At 53.3% G+C, this 15,250-nt stretch overlaps 1 protein-coding gene and 3 non-coding genes across 5 annotated transcripts; 2 read left to right on the forward strand and 2 right to left on the reverse strand.

The window, feature by feature from the left end:
• Positions 1-852: 852 nt before the first annotated feature.
• On the reverse strand, positions 853-935 carry trnal-cag (transfer RNA leucine (anticodon CAG)). Its single transcript has one exon. It is a non-coding gene; the product is annotated as a tRNA-Leu (tRNA).
• A 639-nt stretch (positions 936-1,574) lies between these two features.
• trnai-aau (transfer RNA isoleucine (anticodon AAU)) lies at positions 1,575-1,648 on the forward strand. Its single transcript has one exon. It is a non-coding gene; the product is annotated as a tRNA-Ile (tRNA).
• Positions 1,649-1,980: 332 nt separating this feature from the next.
• On the reverse strand, positions 1,981-2,054 carry trnai-aau (transfer RNA isoleucine (anticodon AAU)). Its single transcript has one exon. It is a non-coding gene; the product is annotated as a tRNA-Ile (tRNA).
• A 391-nt stretch (positions 2,055-2,445) lies between these two features.
• On the forward strand, positions 2,446-15,123 carry parp2 (poly (ADP-ribose) polymerase 2). 2 transcript variants are annotated; one of them, XM_088916316.1, is made up of 17 exons: positions 2,446-2,655; positions 4,663-4,869; positions 5,439-5,600; positions 6,915-6,985; positions 7,373-7,423; positions 7,511-7,607; positions 7,967-8,042; positions 8,660-8,762; positions 9,558-9,717; positions 10,071-10,209; positions 10,826-10,889; positions 11,263-11,397; positions 11,603-11,730; positions 12,097-12,196; positions 12,533-12,631; positions 13,501-13,625; positions 14,346-15,123. In XM_088916316.1, the coding sequence occupies exons 1-17, from the start codon at positions 2,580-2,582 to the stop codon at positions 14,506-14,508; spliced, it is 1,956 nt and encodes a 651-aa protein (XP_088772442.1). In that variant the 5' UTR covers positions 2,446-2,579; the 3' UTR covers positions 14,509-15,123. The 2 variants fall into 2 exon arrangements, with proteins under 2 accessions (XP_088772442.1, XP_088772443.1); XM_088916317.1 differs by having other exon boundaries at positions 2,449-2,655; positions 14,349-15,123.
• Positions 15,124-15,250: the final 127 nt, after the last annotated feature.

Raw genomic sequence — 15,250 nt, forward strand, 5'->3', positions numbered from 1 at the left:
ACAGGAGGTGGGCATGTGGTTTTCAGATTGTTCAGGGCATCTGGCTGGATACCTATCTGCCCAAATTCTGCGCAGGTCTGTGCCACTCATGGCTTCCTAAATAATCCCCATCTGTGAACTGGCGTCAACACTCTGCTGTCTGCTACCAGTAAAGCACTTTGAGTGGAAAGCAAAAACACATAAGCATAAGGAATTAATTTATTTTCTTTATCTGCTCGCTCCACACTCCCACAACTCTCTGTGCAAAGAGGTGTCTCCCGTTCTCAGTCTGAAACCCCCTCCACCTTAGAAAGCAGAGAATATTGGAAACCTTTTTTTAAAATTATTTTACCAACAAAAATGGATACAATAGACCACACACATATATACATACAACCCTATAAATAACCGTCGGGAGTACGTGCTATAATACAATGAGACTTTGTGAAAAACGATTAAACAAGGTCAATTAAGATCAGGTCCGCAGAGCTTGCATGTGCTTGCAGTTTGGTATAGTCTGTAAAAAAAAATTGTTCAGCAGACGTGTGTGAATGAGGCGATTCTGAGGAGCTTTTGTCCGAGAAGCGTCTTCAGGCTCTCTAGTTCAAGAAGGAAGACCCTCTGCCGTCCTCCTCGTTAGTATAGTGGTGAGTATCCCTGCCTGTCACGTGGGAGACGCTGGCTTTTCCATTCCTCCTCAGCTGTCATTACCATGCACAATATGTGTCATGCAGCTGGGGAAGTATGTCATCGCTGAACAGGAGTCAGCCTTTTGCAAAACGATTTTCGTCCTAGAGCAGACGACGTGCACTCGCGTTACAAAGCCCTCGCGTCCAGATAACATCAGGCAAACGGAAAAAGCAGAGCTGTTTGTGTCAGGAGTGGGATTCGAACCCACGCCTCCAGGGGAGACTGCGACCTGAACGCAGCGCCTTAGACCGCTCGGCCATCCTGACCCGATGAGTGGTCCACGTTGCCTGCTCTTGCCGTCTGCAGTCTGGAACCTGTGACCTGGCCGCGCCGCAGCTCTTTCGATTCCCGCGTTGAGGTTCACCGCCGCTCACACCGCGGAAGTACATAGCGTGGACCTGTAATGGCTCTAAGGAAAGGAGCAAAAGATAACAAAACACCCACTGGCCCATACGGGGATCGAACCCATGACCTTGGCCTTATTAGCACCCAACTCTAACCAACTGAGCTAACCGGCCCCTCATAACACATCACATCACATCACATCACATCACCCCACCCCACCCCATGGAAAAAAAAAAAACCGGTGTGTGTGCGTGTGCTCTCATTGGCTGACATGAGCGAGGGCGGGACAAAGAGGCAGGGGTGTGCGTGTGTAAGCCCCGCCCCGGTGGACTACAATGGTTTCCCTGGGTTCGTGTGCTGAGGGCGGGCGCAGTGACACAACCGGCCGTTTCACTTAAAAGGATGAGAGCGGTGCTTTTCGCATTGGCCTGCGGGGAATTTTAATGGTTGGCTGGGTTAAATTTGCTGGTGAATGCTTCTTTCTTGACTGCCAGGGACACGCGTGGGCTGACGTCTTAACGGGCTTTTCGGCCGGCTCTCTGGGGACTGGCTCTGCGTGGGGCCGGTTAGCTCAGTTGGTTAGAGCGTGGTGCTAATAACGCCAAGGTCGCGGGTTCGATCCCCGTACGGGCCAGCGGGTGTTTTGTTGTCTTTTGCTCCTTTCTCCAGAGCCATGTCAGGTGCGCACTATTCACTTCCGCGGTGTGAGCGGCGGTGAACCTCAACGCTGAAGAGCTGCAGCGCGGCGAGGTCACAGGGTCCAGACCGCAGGCGACACGGCCCGCTTGAACGGTCTCCCGCTCGCAGTCTGAAACGCACTTCATCTTCGGAAGAAAGACAAGGGGGAAACTTTATTTTGTTTTTGTTTCGTTTCCAGCGTTGCTGTAAAGAGAAAGGTACAACGCTAAAGTAAAGAGCGTGCACGACGTGAAATGGTTCGGGGGGCATAACAACAAAAAGACCCGCTGGCCCGTACGGGGATCGAACCCGCGACCTTGGCGTTATTAGCACCACGCTCTAACCAACTGAGCTAACCGGCCCCACGCAGAGCCAGTCCCCAGAGAGCCGGCCGAAAAGCCCGTTAAGACGTCCACCTCAGCCCACGCGTGTCCCTGGCAGTCAAGAAAGAAGCATTCACCAGTAAATTTAACCAAGCCAACCATTAAAATTCCCCGCAGGCCAATGCGAAAAGCACCGCTCTCATCCTTTTAAGTGAAACGGCCGGTTGTGTCACTGCGCCCGCCCTCAGCACACGAACCCAGGGAAACCATTGTAGTCCACCGGGGCGGGGCTTACACACGCACACCCCTGCCTCTTTGTCCCGCCCTCGCTCATGTCAGCCAAGGAGAACCTCCACCGAGTCTGATTGACAGCGACGTCGACCAATGGCGAGGACGAGTGGAGGGCGCCCGCGCGCGCGCGCTTCCTGTAGGTCAGAGCAACAAGAGAGCTGCAAAGAGTTACTGCGCCGACTGCCACCCTATCCGTTAACTACATAACAACACCGAAACTCCCCAACTCCAGGCACCTGGTAACACACACACACATATATTTTTTGTGTTATCATGCCCCGGACCCGAGGAAGCCGTAACAGGACTGAGGTTTCAGCAGAAGAAACAGCCCAGACTGAGCAGAAACCAGGTAGTTCGCGAAACAGAGACCGTTTTGTTTTACGGGGGGGCTGTCCTGTTAGAGCCCCCCACGGCAGAGGAAACAGACTGAAAGAACACGCGTGTACACCCGTCAGGGACCACACGCCGAAGAGGTGGGGGCGCTGACCGACCGGAGAAACACGGCGCCTCCCGGCTGTCTCTCCGCCACTCTGCGGCTCCGTGCTCTCGGTTTGCCGATCGGGGCTTTGCTGCCAATTATCCTCCAGCTCTGGCGGCGAGGCACGGTCGCATTCGTGCCGTGGGATTTGCGATCGGTCTCGGCCGCTGGAGAGCAGCCCTCGTTGAGAGGGGGTGTGCTGCCTGGCGTGTAAATCAAGCGGACCTGTACAGCACCGTGGGCTGCATCGGGTCCCGTGTCGTTCCCACTGAGGGCGTGTCGGCCAGTGTCATTCCCCCCTGCTCTCTCTGTCGGAGAGCGTGTGGCAGTGTGTGTCTCTGCTCTCTCTGTCGGAGAGCGTGTGGCAGTGTGTGACTGTGCTCTCTCTCTGTCGGAGAGCCTGTGGCAGTGTGTGACTGTGCTCTCTCTCTGTCGGAGAGCGTGTGGCAGTGTGTGACTGTGCTCTCTCTCTGTCGGAGAGCCTGTGGCAGTGTGTGACTGTGCTCTCTCTCTGTCGGAGAGCGTGTGGCAGTGTGTGACTGTGCTCTCTCTGTCGGAGAGCGTGTGGCAGTGTGTGTCTCTGCTCTCTCTGTAGGAGAGCCTGTGGCAGTGTGTGACTGTGCTCTCTCTGTCGGAGAGCCTGTGGCAGTGTGTGACTGTGCTCTCTCTCTGTCGGAGAGCGTGTGGCAGTGTGTGACTGTGCTCTCTCTCTGTCGGAGAGCGTGTGGCAGTGTGTGACTGTGCTCTCTCTCTGTCGGAGAGCCTGTGGCAGTGTGTGTCTCTGCTCTCTCTGTCGGAGCGCGTGTGGCAGTGTGTGACTGTGCTCTCTCTCTGTCGGAGAGCCTGTGGCAGTGTGTGACTGTGCTCTCTCTGTCAGAGAGCCTGTGGCAGTGTGTGTCTCTGCTCTCTCTGTCGGAGAGCCTGTGGCAGTGTGTGACTGTGCTCTCTCTCTGTCGGAGAGCCTGTGGCAGTGTGTGACTGTGCTCTCTCTGTCAGAGAGCCTGTGGCAGTGTGTGTCTCTGCTCTCTCTATCGGAGAGCGTGTGGCAGTGTGTGACTGTGCTCTCTCTCTGTCGGAGAGCCTGTGGCAGTGTGTGACTGTGCTCTCTCTCTGTCGGAGAGCCTGTGGCAGTGTGTGACTGTGCTCTCTCTGTCGGAGAGCGTGTGGCAGTGTGTGTCTCTGCTCTCTCTGTCAGAGAGCGTGTGGCAGTGTGTGACTGTGCTCTCTCTCTGTCGGAGAGCCTGTGGCAGTGTGTGACTGTGCTCTCTCTCTGTCGGAGAGCCTGTGGCAGTGTGTGACTGTGCTCTCTCTCTGTCGGAGAGCCTGTGGCAGTGTGTGACTGTGCTCTCTCTGTCGGAGAGCGTGTGGCAGTGTGTGTCTCTGCTCTCTCTGTCGGAGAGCGTGTGGCAGTGTGTGTCTCTGCTCTCTCTGTCGGAGAGCGTGTGGCAGTGTGTGACTGTGCTCTCTCTCTGTCGGAGAGCCTGTGGCAGTGTGTGACTGTGCTCTCTCTCTGTCGGAGAGCCTGTGGCAGTGTGTGACTGTGCTCTCTCTGTCGGAGAGCCTGTGGCAGTGTGTGACTGTGCTCTCTCTCTGTCGGAGAGCCTGTGGCAGTGTGTGACTGTGCTCTCTCTCTGTCGGAGAGCCTGTGGCAGTGTGTGACTGTGCTCTCTCTCTGTCGGAGAGCCTGTGGCAGTGTGTGACTGTGCTCTCTCTCTGTCTGAGAGCCTGTGGCAGTGTGTCTCTGCTCTCTCTGTCGGAGAGCCTGTGGCAGTGTGTGACTGTTCTCTCTCTGTCAGAGAGCCTGTGGCAGTGTGTGACTCTGCTCTCTCTCTGTCAGAGAGCCTGTGGCAGTGTGTGACTCTGCTCTCTCTCTGTCAGAGAGCCTGTGGCAGTGGCAGGATGACAATGGCAGCTGGAAGCCCTACTCACCAGCTGTGTGCGCGAAGCTGGGCTTGGCAGCGCAGGCGGGCCGAGCCTCGGTGTCGGTACCGGTGGGCTCTGGGAAGTACACCGTGGACCTGAAGAAGATGACCCAGATCAACAGCACCACCAAATTCCAGAGAGCCGTCCGTTCAGTACAGCCTGGTCAGCTAATTGTCTGCCTGTCTCTCTTTGTCTTTCTACCTGCTTGGCTGTCTCTCTCTACCACTGTACCTCTGCACCTTTACCCCTCTCTCTGCCTGTGTTCCTGTCTGTGTCTCTGTGTCTCTCTGCCTGCCTCCGTCCCCTTGTCTCTCTTTGTTTACGTGCCTCTCTGTGAAGATCTTCCCCTGAGATCATCTACCTGCCATCGCGTCTGCGGTCTTGAGAACAGATTGTTTATTTCACCTGCTTCATTCTCATCTCAGTTAATTAGCTCTTTTAATGCACGGGTAATTAGGTAGCCAGACTCCAATAAGCCCTCACTAAGGCAGCTGGTCCCTTGATGTAATTAGTCTGTACCTAAGCGTGTTTGGTAGCGAGGTGAGTGATGTCAGTCTGGATAGGTCGCTGTAGATAAAAGAGTCCCACAAAGAAATTAAAAGTAAGGACACGATGAGGGAGCTATTTCCCTGGGAGACCCTCTCTTCTCTGGAGGTGCTGACCCGTTGTCTCTCTCTCTCTCTCTGTGCCCTCTGGACACACTGGTAATCTGACCGGCGCCTCTCCTTCAGCTAATGGAGATGACGGGGGCGGGGACTCTGCAAAGACTGTGAAGGAGGAGCCAGAGGAGGAGCAGCCAATCGCAAAGAGACGGAAGGGAGACCGGGCTGGGGGGAGGAGTCAGAAGGTGGGGCCTGCGGCCAGCAGCTCCAATGACAGCACAGACAGCAAAGGTGATTGACAGGTCCAGAGATTCTATAAAAACCCATTCATTCAGTAAGTCGTCCATGTGTTGGCTGTGGTGTGTTTTGTCCACATGAGTTATGACTGGAGCAGTGATGTGTTAGTAATTTTTCTTTGCCAGCTGGGTCGGCATGTCTCTGTGTATGAGTATCTTGTGCCACAGTCAGTATTGTGTAGGAACACTGGTCACAACGTGAGTTTTTCTTAAGTTGAAACTGTTTTCTCCATGAGCAATATTGTCATTTGCTCCATAGCGTTTTTGTAACTGCATCGGTGTGCAGGCTTTGTCCAAAATTCTCGGTTGGGCAGCAAAGTTGTGCAGTGGGTAGGATTTCTGTCTCGCAACTCTGAGCCCTGGGTTCAGTTCAGCCTGTGTGGAGTTTGTATGTTCTCCCTTTGTTCATGTGGGTCTCCTCCCACAGTCCAGAGACATGCTGTTGGGTTAACTGGCTTCTGGGAAAACTGGCCCTGGTGTGAGTGTGTTTGTGTGTGTGTCCTGTGATGGACTGGTGTCCTGTCCAGAGTGGGTGTGTGTGTGTCCTGTGATGGACTGGTGTCCTGTCCAGAGTGGGTGTGTGTGTGTGTCTTGTGATGGGCTGGTGTCCCGTCCAGGGTGTGTGTGTCCTGTGATGGGCTCTGTAATGGACTGGTGTCCTGTGATGGGCTGGTGTCCTGTCCAGGGTGTGTGTGTGTGTCCTGTGATGGGCTGGTGTCCTGTCCAGGGTGTGGGTGTGTGTGTGTGTGTGTGTGTGTGTGTGTGTGTGTGTGTGTGTGTGTGTGTGTGTCCTGTGATGGGCTGGTGTCCTGTCCAGGGTGTGTGTGTGTGTGTCCTGTGATGGGCTGGTGTCCTGTCCAGGTGTGTGTGTGTGTGTGTGTGTGTGTGTGTCCTGTGATGGGCTGGTTTCCTGTCCAGGGTGTGTGTGTGTGTGTCCTTTGATGGGCTCTGTAATGGACAGGTGTCTTCACACTGAATTGGATAAAGAATTAGATAATGGAAGGATTGAAGAACACACATGAGAGGAGGCCAGTCAGCCCCTCTAGCATGTTTGTCTGTTAGTGCTTTACTGACTGGAGGAGCTCGTCCAGCTGTTTCCTGAAGGAAGCCAGGGTATCAGCTTCAACAGCATGCTGGGCAGCTTGTCCCCCACCCCCACCACCCTCTGTGTAAAGAAGAGCCTCGTGTTTAAATGGTTTCTGCTAGCCCGCTGACGTGTTGCCATACGCAGGGCGTGTGTGCGAGAGGGGGGCGTGTGCTGTTAAGAATCACTCTGCTCATAGCCCTGCTGTGTGCTCTGTGCCCCCAGAGGTGGTGAAGAGAGTGGTGTTCAAGGGGAGGGCTCCTGTCGACGCTGAGTGCAAGGCCAAACTGGGCAAGGTAATGTCCCTCCTTCTCATCTCCTCATCCTCCTCTTTTCTCTCCTTCTCCATCATCTCAACCTCCTCTTTCCTCTCCTCCATCATCTCAACCTCCTCTTTCTCTCCTTCTCATCCTCCTCTTTCCTCTCTTTCTCATCCTCCCCTTTCTCTCCTTCTCCATCTTCTCATCCTCCTCTTTCTCTTTGTTCATTTGTGTCATGTGAGAGTGTGAGAGAGTGTGAGAGTGAGAATGTGAGAGTATGTGAGAGTGTGTGAGTGTAAGTATGTGTGTGAACGGTGGGGAGAAGACGGAGGGTAGGGTGCTCCCTGCACACAGAGCGAGGACGCGCTTCCTGCCATGTTTTCCGGGGAGAATTGAAGTGACAGGACTCTCCCTTCCCCCCAGGCTCATGTGTACTGCGAGGGAGAGGATGTCTATGACGTCATGCTGAACCAGGTAAGAGAGCCGGACCGGCGGACAGTCTGTCCTCCGGGCTGGAGTCAAGACTAACCAGGCCCGTGTTCTGCTGTCCCGACGTTACAGACAAACGTCCAGTTCAACAACAACAAGTACTACCTGATCCAGCTGCTCCAGGACGACGGGCCGCAGGTCTACAGCGTGTGGATGAGATGGGGCAGAGGTACTAGCCTGTGTGTGACTGTGAGTGTGTGTGTAGAGGTAAAAGTCTGTGTGTGACTGTGAGTGTGTGTGTAGAGGTACCAGCCTGTGTGTGACTGTGAGTGTGTGTGTGTAGAGGTACCAGCCTGTGTGTGTCTGTGTGTGTAGAGGTAAGGTCCAATGTGTGTCTATGTGTGTAGAGGTAAGAGTCTGTGTGTGTGTGTGTGTGTGTGTGTGTGTGTGTGTGTGTGGAGGTAAGAGTCTGTGCGTGCGTGCGTGCGTGCGTGCGTGTGTGTGGAGGTAAGAGTCTGTGTGTGACTGTGTGTGTGTGGAGGTGAGATCCAATGTGTGACTGTGAGTGTCTTTCTCTGTCTCCATCAGTGGGGAAGTCTGGACAGAACAGCCTGGTGTCATGTGGAGGAGACCTGAACAAAGCTAAAGATGTCTTCAAGAAAAAGTGAGCTTGTGTCTCATTATTCTGTAGCGGTCCGTCTCTGATCAGAGAGAGTCTCCTCACTCTGTAGCGGTCCGTCTCTGATCAGAGAGAGTCTCCTCACTCTGTAGCGGTCCGTCTCTGATCGACGAGAGTCTACACTCTGTAGCGGTCCGTCTCTGATCAGAGAGAGTCTACACTCTGTAGTGGTCCGTCTCTGATCAGAGAGAGTCTCCTCACTCTGTAGCGGTCCGTCTCTGATCAGAGAGAGTCTCCTCACTCTGTAGCGGTCCGTCTCTGATCAGAGAGAGTCTCCTCACTCTGTAGCGGTCCGTCTCTGATCAGAGAGAGTCTCCTCACTCTGTAGCGGTCCGTCTCTGATCAGAGAGAGTCTCCTCACTCTGTAGCGGTCCGTCTCTGATCAGAGAGAGTCTCGTCCACCACTGTGTGCAGTCATAGGGTCTGTAGCCACGAGAGATGAGAGAATTACACAGCCAGCTCTTCCAGTATGAGTGGGTGTGACAGAAACAGTCAAACCTGAATTTCTACTGTCTGTTAAAAAATTACTGAGTCCTTGACGGTCTGTCACTGTTTATAAGTGTGCACCTCTGGTTTCGTGTCTTCTTTCGTGATCCTCTCAGGTTCTTCGACAAGACGAAGAACGAGTGGGAGGACCGCTCCCGGTTCGAGAAAGTGGCGGGGAAATACGACATCGTGCACATGGACTACAGCACCGAGGAGAAGGCAAGACTCTCCGTCTGTCTCTGTCCGTCCATCTCCTCCTCCTCCCCCTGTGCGCACACAAACTTTACCCTGTCCTTAACAGCTCATGACAGCCCTTTAAATTTAAAGGCCAACTCCAACACTATTTTTACACTTTGGGGTTCCGAAGAATCGGCATTGATGAGCGCATCTCAAACCACAATGAAAGTTAAACCTACGTAGTAACACGTAAAATCTCCAATTTACATCACAAAATAGACAGAATTTCCAGGTCTGTGCAGCACCATATTGCTGTAATTGTCTGCTCTTCCAAATGAGGCAACAGAACCTCAGGTGAGGCGAAGTGGCCCTGTAACGCTGTAAACAAGCAGGCTTGCCCACATATACTACTTACTTGTTAACTCTGGAACATTTCTGCAGTGAAATGTCTGCTGCACAATCTGCACTTACTTGCTCGCCCATCACAGCACATTAGTCATGACAGTGACTAGTGAGCAGGAAGGGTCACATCTAGTCACACAGTTCACAAACTCTCGCTCTCGCCTATGGCGAGACCAGTGGTTTGCGACAACATGGCGACCACACAGTACTTTCATTAAATTCTCAATTTTTGTGTTTAATTAGAAATTTGTCAAATTTTGCAATACTGTCAGTGAATTTATTTCGATACCGAGATTTAATAACCGGTCAGAGAAATTAGGACTCCAGTTCCTCTTTAATACCTGTGACACAGTCTCTCTCCCTTCAGACCATAGCTAACGCATTCAGTACCCACCGCCCCACTTTACCTCTCCTTTCATTCCTTCTCTTCCCCAGGAGGAGGAGAAGCCTGGGGCTCAATTAGCCACCCAGCCCAAGCGTCCGGAATCTAAGCTGGACCAGAGAGTTCAGGCCCTCCTGGAGCTGATCTGTGACCTGAAGGCCATGGAGGAGTGTGTGCTGGAGATGAAGTTTGACACCAAGAAGGCACCACTGGGTGAGAGAGAAAGACATTAGGGGCAGAGAGAGAATGACTGTACACTCCAGTACATTAACACTGCACTGAGAGAGAGGGGTTCATACAGACACACTGACTGGACACTCCAGTACATTAACACTGCACTGAGAGAGAGGGGTTCATACAGACACACTGACTGACTGGACACTCCAGTACATTAACACTGCACTGAGAGAGAGGGGTTAATACAGACACACTGACTGACTGGACACTCCAGTACATTAACACTGCACTGAGTGACAGAACACTTTGGAATCAGTACAGAAACAGGTGTCGGCGTGTGGAGAATCCCAACGCCTGAGTTAACACCCTGCCTGTGTGTTTGAACCCAGGGAAACTGACACCACAGCAGATCAAGGGGGGCTATGAGGCCCTGAAGAGAATCGAGGAATGCCTGAACAAGAAGAAGACAAGCAAGGAGCTGTTGGAGGCCTGCAATACCTTTTACACCCGCATTCCACATGACTTTGGGTAAATACACCCCACATACCAGCACACCCTGCTGCGTACACACTGTCGTGCACACTGTGCACAAGACGTGCACTTATAGTGCACAGTAGAGCGCTGTTGTGACACAGCGCTGTAATAGAAACACTGTTTCCCTACAGAACCAGGTGCTGCAGTATGCTATCACTCTGTTCTAACATGCCTCTTGATATCTTGATAGAAGCCACAAGAGAACTGCATGGAGCAGATTACTGCTGCACACGGCAGCACTTTTCTGCAGTGCAATCTGGGTGTGAATGGGACTGATATACTCTGTGGGTGTTGAAGGAGAGAGGCTGATATAGAAAAGCTCTTATCAAGCGTAAGGAATTTTATTATTATGATATTGTCACGTGGAGTGTTTGCAGAAAGAGTTTGTGACATTTCAGAGCATCTGGACTGTTTTAAAGTGTATATGGTCGTATTTATGTTCGGCATTTCTTTCCTGAATGTGACATTTGCAGGGACTCGGAAGGACATTTTGAAGTAGAGAAATGGCTTGGTGGTGCAAGTTTGTGTTGAGAGCAGCAGGAAAAACTACATCTTGTATCTCTCATCACATCTTGCTCTGCTCACTGTCCCTCTCCTTGTCTGTGTTCAGGTTACGCACCCCACCCCTCATTCGCTCTGAGCAGGAGCTAAAGGAGAAGATCGCTCTGCTGGAGGTGAGTGTGCACGCGTCTGTATCAGTGGGGGTCTCACTGGCTCAGAGCAGACGTGGCGTTTTGTCAGTCAGGGGTATGATGAGCCTGTCTCTCAGTGAGGAGTGTATATCTCTCTCTCTCTCTGTGTAATCGTACTGTGTGTGCAGAGGGAGTCTCACTGGCTCAGAGCCGACCTGGCGTTCAGTCAAGTCAGGGGTGTGATGAGCCTGTCTCTCAGTGAGGAGTGTACATCTCTCTCCCTGTGTGTGTGTGTAATCGCACTGTGTGTGCAGAGAGAGTCTCACTGGCTAAGAGCAGACCTGGCGTTCAGTCAGTCAGGGGTATGATGAGCCTGTCTCTCAGTGAGGAGTGTACATCTCTCTCTCTCTGTCAGGCCCTCAGTGATATCCAGATCGCGGTGAAGATGGTCCAGTCCAGTGCGAGTGGTGATGAACACCCCCTGGACAGGCAGTACCACACCCTGTGCTGTGAGCTGGAGCCCGTGGAGCCCAGTTCCCAGGAATACCAGGTCTGTGTGCCGGCGCTGTGCCTCTCTGTGTCTGACAGCTCTGGAAGCGCCCCTCTCACAGCCTGGTCTCCGGCACTCCAGCTTCTCCGTCTCGCCCTCCTCTTGGTCCATGTGGTGCAGGTTTTGGTCAGTCCTCTACACTGGCTCTGAGTCTGCTCCCGCTTCCAATCTGTCACTCTCCCTCTCTCTCTTCCCCTCCCCTCAGCTGCTGGAGCGCTACTTGCAGTCCACCCATGCCTCCACTCACAGCGACTACACCATGACCGTGCTGGACATCTTCACTGTGAACAGGAAGGGGGAGGAAGAGGCCTTCTGCTCACACCTGCACAACAGGTAGTCTCCTTCTGCGAGTGCCTCGGCCTCTTTTCCATGTCTGCATCCGTGTCTCTGAGTCTGACTGAGTCCCCGTGTGTCCCCGTGAGTCACTGTGTGTCTCCATGAGTCTCTGTGAATGTCACTGAGTTTCCATGAGTCTCTGTGAATGTCATTGAGACTCCGTGAGACTCTGTGAGTCTCCGTGAGTCTCTGCGTGTTCCTGTGTGTCTTTGCGAGTCACTGTGTGTCCCCGAGTCTTAACTGTCTCTTTCTCTGCGCACCTTACCACCCCTTTGACTACACATCTCAGTGGAAAATGAAGTGGAGCCAGTCCTGTGAGGCTGTATTGATTGATTGATTGATTGATTGATTGATTTCCCCCAGGACTCTGCTGTGGCATGGCTCCCGTCTCTCAAACTGGGTCGGGATTCTGAATAAGGGGCTGAGAGTGGCTCCACCAGAGGCACCAGTCACTGGGTACATGGTAAGAGACAGAGACTGGCACTGTCCATCTGCGAGAGACACTGGCTCTGTCCGTCTGGGAGAGATACTGACGCTGGATTTGTATGAGTCACTGAGACAGGAATGAGTCTGTCTCAGTGTATCTGTGTGAGTTGGAGTCTGATGAAGTTCTTGCAGTCTAGCCCAGTCCAGTGAAGTGAAGCCCATTGTGGTTCAGACTGTTCTGTACACACATGTCTCAACAGGGATTTGATTATGATAATGGTTAATAACTCCCGACGCTGAAAGCAGTCAATCCAGTAGACGTCAGTGTGTGTTAATCTTGCTCCTTCCTCTCTCTCCCTCTTCTTCTGGCTAGTTTGGGAAAGGAATCTACTTTGCGGACATGTCGTCTAAAAGTGCGAACTACTGTTTTGCCAACCAGAAGAACAGCACAGGACTGCTGCTGCTCAGTGAGGTACGCCGATGGCAGGAGCATCCCAGGATGGTCAAAGCATGGCTCACGTTTTTGTGTATGTGTGCGCACGTGCATTTGAGCACTGTGAGTGTGCGTGTGCACGCGCACGTGTGTTTGAGCACTGCGAGTGTGCGTGTGCACGCGCACGTGTGTTTGAGCACTGCGAGTGTGCGTGTGCACGCGCACGTGTGTTTGAGCACTGTGAGTGTGCGTGTGCATGCCCACGCGTGTTTGAGCACTGTGAGTGTGCGTGAGCGTGCCCACGTATATTTGTGCACTGTGAGTGTGCCCACTTGTGTTTGAGCACTGTGTGTGTGTGCACACGCATGTGTGTTTGAGCACTGTGAGTGTGCGTGTGTGTGCCTACATGTGTTTGAGCGCTGTGAGTGTGTGTGCACGTGTGTTTGAGCACTGAGTGTGTGTGCGCACGTGTGTTTGAGCACTGAGTGTGCATGTGCGTGCCCATGTGTGTTTGAGACTTGTGAGTGTGCGTGTGCGTGCCCGTGTGTGTTTGAGCACTGTGAGTATGTGTGCGCACGTGTGTTTGAGAACTGTGAGTGTGCGTGTGCGTGCCCACGTGTGTTTGAGAACTGTGAGTGTGCGTATGCGAACCCACATGTGTTTGAGCACTGTGAGTGTACACGTGTGTTTGAGCACTATGAGTGTGCAGGTGCATGCCCACTTGTTTTTGAGCAACGTGAGAGTGCGCGCATGCGTGCTATCTGGGGACGATGAGGAAAGAAGCAAGTCATGTCATTGATTCAAGTCCATTCCAGTTGTTCCCGGAGTGATCCCGCCAAGCCGGGAACCGGGAATACGAGCGAGGCGTGGGTATCTGACGGCAGTGTCCTGTGTCGACGCCGCTACAGGTCGCCCTGGGGGACTGTAATGAGCTGCTCCACGCCGATTACAACGCGGACAAGCTGCCACCCGGAAAGCACAGTACTAAGGGCTTGGGCCAGACCGCGCCGGACCCCAGGAATGCCGTGGCGCTGTGAGTCCCGCGCCGGCTCGCTCCTTCAGTGGTGGTGGCGCATCCTCTGCCTTGCGGTGTGCAGTAGCGGCGGCCGCTGTACCAGCAGGGGCAGGACTGGTACCGACTGCGTGTGTGGCTGTGAGGTGTGGCGAGTTCCTGTCTCGGCAGCTCACCCTCACGAACAGGAACCGCTCTGGTGGATCGCCTCCTCAGCAGTCGTAGCTGTGGTGTAGAGCTGCACAGCAGCAGCTTTTTGCGTCGGCCCGTGCTGACCTAATTGAAGTCATGAACGGCTGGGTTGGAGCTAAGGCCTCTCCTTTGGTGCGGAGAAGCTGGAGGTGTGGAAAGACTGCTGGACAGCGCCCCCTGTCTGGGGACAGGAGCAGGGCTCCCGCTGGCGCAGGGCTTTCCTGAGGGGCCGGTCCTTGTTTTTTAATTAACGCTTATTTATCACCACATCTCTGGCCGTCCGCAAGTCTTACAGTATCAAATAGTTTCTCGTTCTTGTTCTTTTTCTGCTTGTTTTTGTTCTGCGTCCTCTCTTGTTCTTTCTCATTCTTCTTTTTCATGTTCCTCTTCTTCTTCTGCTTCTTTTTGTTTTCCTTCATCTTGTTCTGCTTATTCTTGTTCTTCTCCCTTTTTTCTGCATTCTTCTTGTTCTTCTTCTACTTGTTCCGCTTATTCTTGTTCTTCTTCTGCTTCTGCTTCTTACTGTTGTACTATTCCCCCCTGTCCCAGCAGCGACGGGGTCGGCGTGCCCCTGGGCCCGGCCGTCCGGACGGGGGTGGTCAACGAGCAGGGCTACACCCTGCTCTACAACGAGTTCGTCGTCTACGACCCCAACCAGGTGCGCATGAGGTTCCTCCTCCGGGTGCGCTTCAACTACCCCTCGCCGTGGTGAGACGCCGCCGTCCGTGCGGCGGCAAGAAATCTGGCAGAACTCCGAGCTGACACTGGGGGGGGGCACACCGGGGGAGATGGAGGAGGTGAGGGGTGGGGGCAGTGTGCCTTCACGATGCAGAACGCGCTCCGAATTCATCTGAAAGTCCGTCGGAAAATAAGTTCGGAGACACTACCCAAGAAAGCAGGAGCTCTGGAGGCAGCGTAGGTGCGGAAGAGACGGACACAAGAGGGACAGAGGGTCCTGTCCCGGGACAGTCTGGGCACTGCGGACGCGCCTGAATTGGAGAGAGACCCAAAAAGGGAGCCAAAGACCTGCCCCCCAGGGGGGGGGGCAAAAACGCTGTCTTGTAAAGGGGATCGACTCAAACGGCCCGTTTTCGTCTTTCCTCTTCTTCGTCGTCGCGGCCCACGCTTTCATTTTTCCTTTTGTACTTGTTACCCGGTGTTACCCGAAGAGAAGCTGTCAGGGTGGAGTCGGTGGTGTTGACGTCACGCGGGGCTGCTGTGGCCAGTGGCTGCACTTCAAGCTTAACAGCGCTGTGTGGCTGTGCGTGTGTGAGAAGTTTACTGTGCCTTCCTTTCAGATGTTGCAAATAAATCTTTTTGTTAAGAAGTCTGTCGTCATTTACTTGCTCAGATTCCGAGTGGGTGACTTCGGTCGGCTGGGCAAATGATTACTTAAGCGTGATTAAGTGTTACCAGAAGCTCGCTAGGCACCTAACGAGCCCCGTGGTTGAAGT

This window comes from Atractosteus spatula, chromosome 5, assembly GCF_055471065.1.
Source record: "Atractosteus spatula isolate fAtrSpa1 chromosome 5, fAtrSpa1.hap1, whole genome shotgun sequence".
Taxonomy (NCBI): Eukaryota; Metazoa; Chordata; class Actinopteri; order Semionotiformes; family Lepisosteidae; genus Atractosteus; species Atractosteus spatula.

Bases quoted from the DNA above. Each gene is read 5' to 3' on its own strand.
- parp2 (XM_088916316.1), top strand. From the start codon at position 2,580: ATGCCCCGGACCCGAGGAAGCCGTAACAGGACTGAGGTTTCAGCAGAA. The intron at 10,210-10,825 runs GTAAATACACCC...GTCTGTGTTCAG, and splicing joins CGCATTCCACATGACTTTGG to GTTACGCACCCCACCCCTCA. The intron at 11,398-11,602 runs GTCTGTGTGCCG...CCCTCCCCTCAG, and splicing joins CCAGTTCCCAGGAATACCAG to CTGCTGGAGCGCTACTTGCA.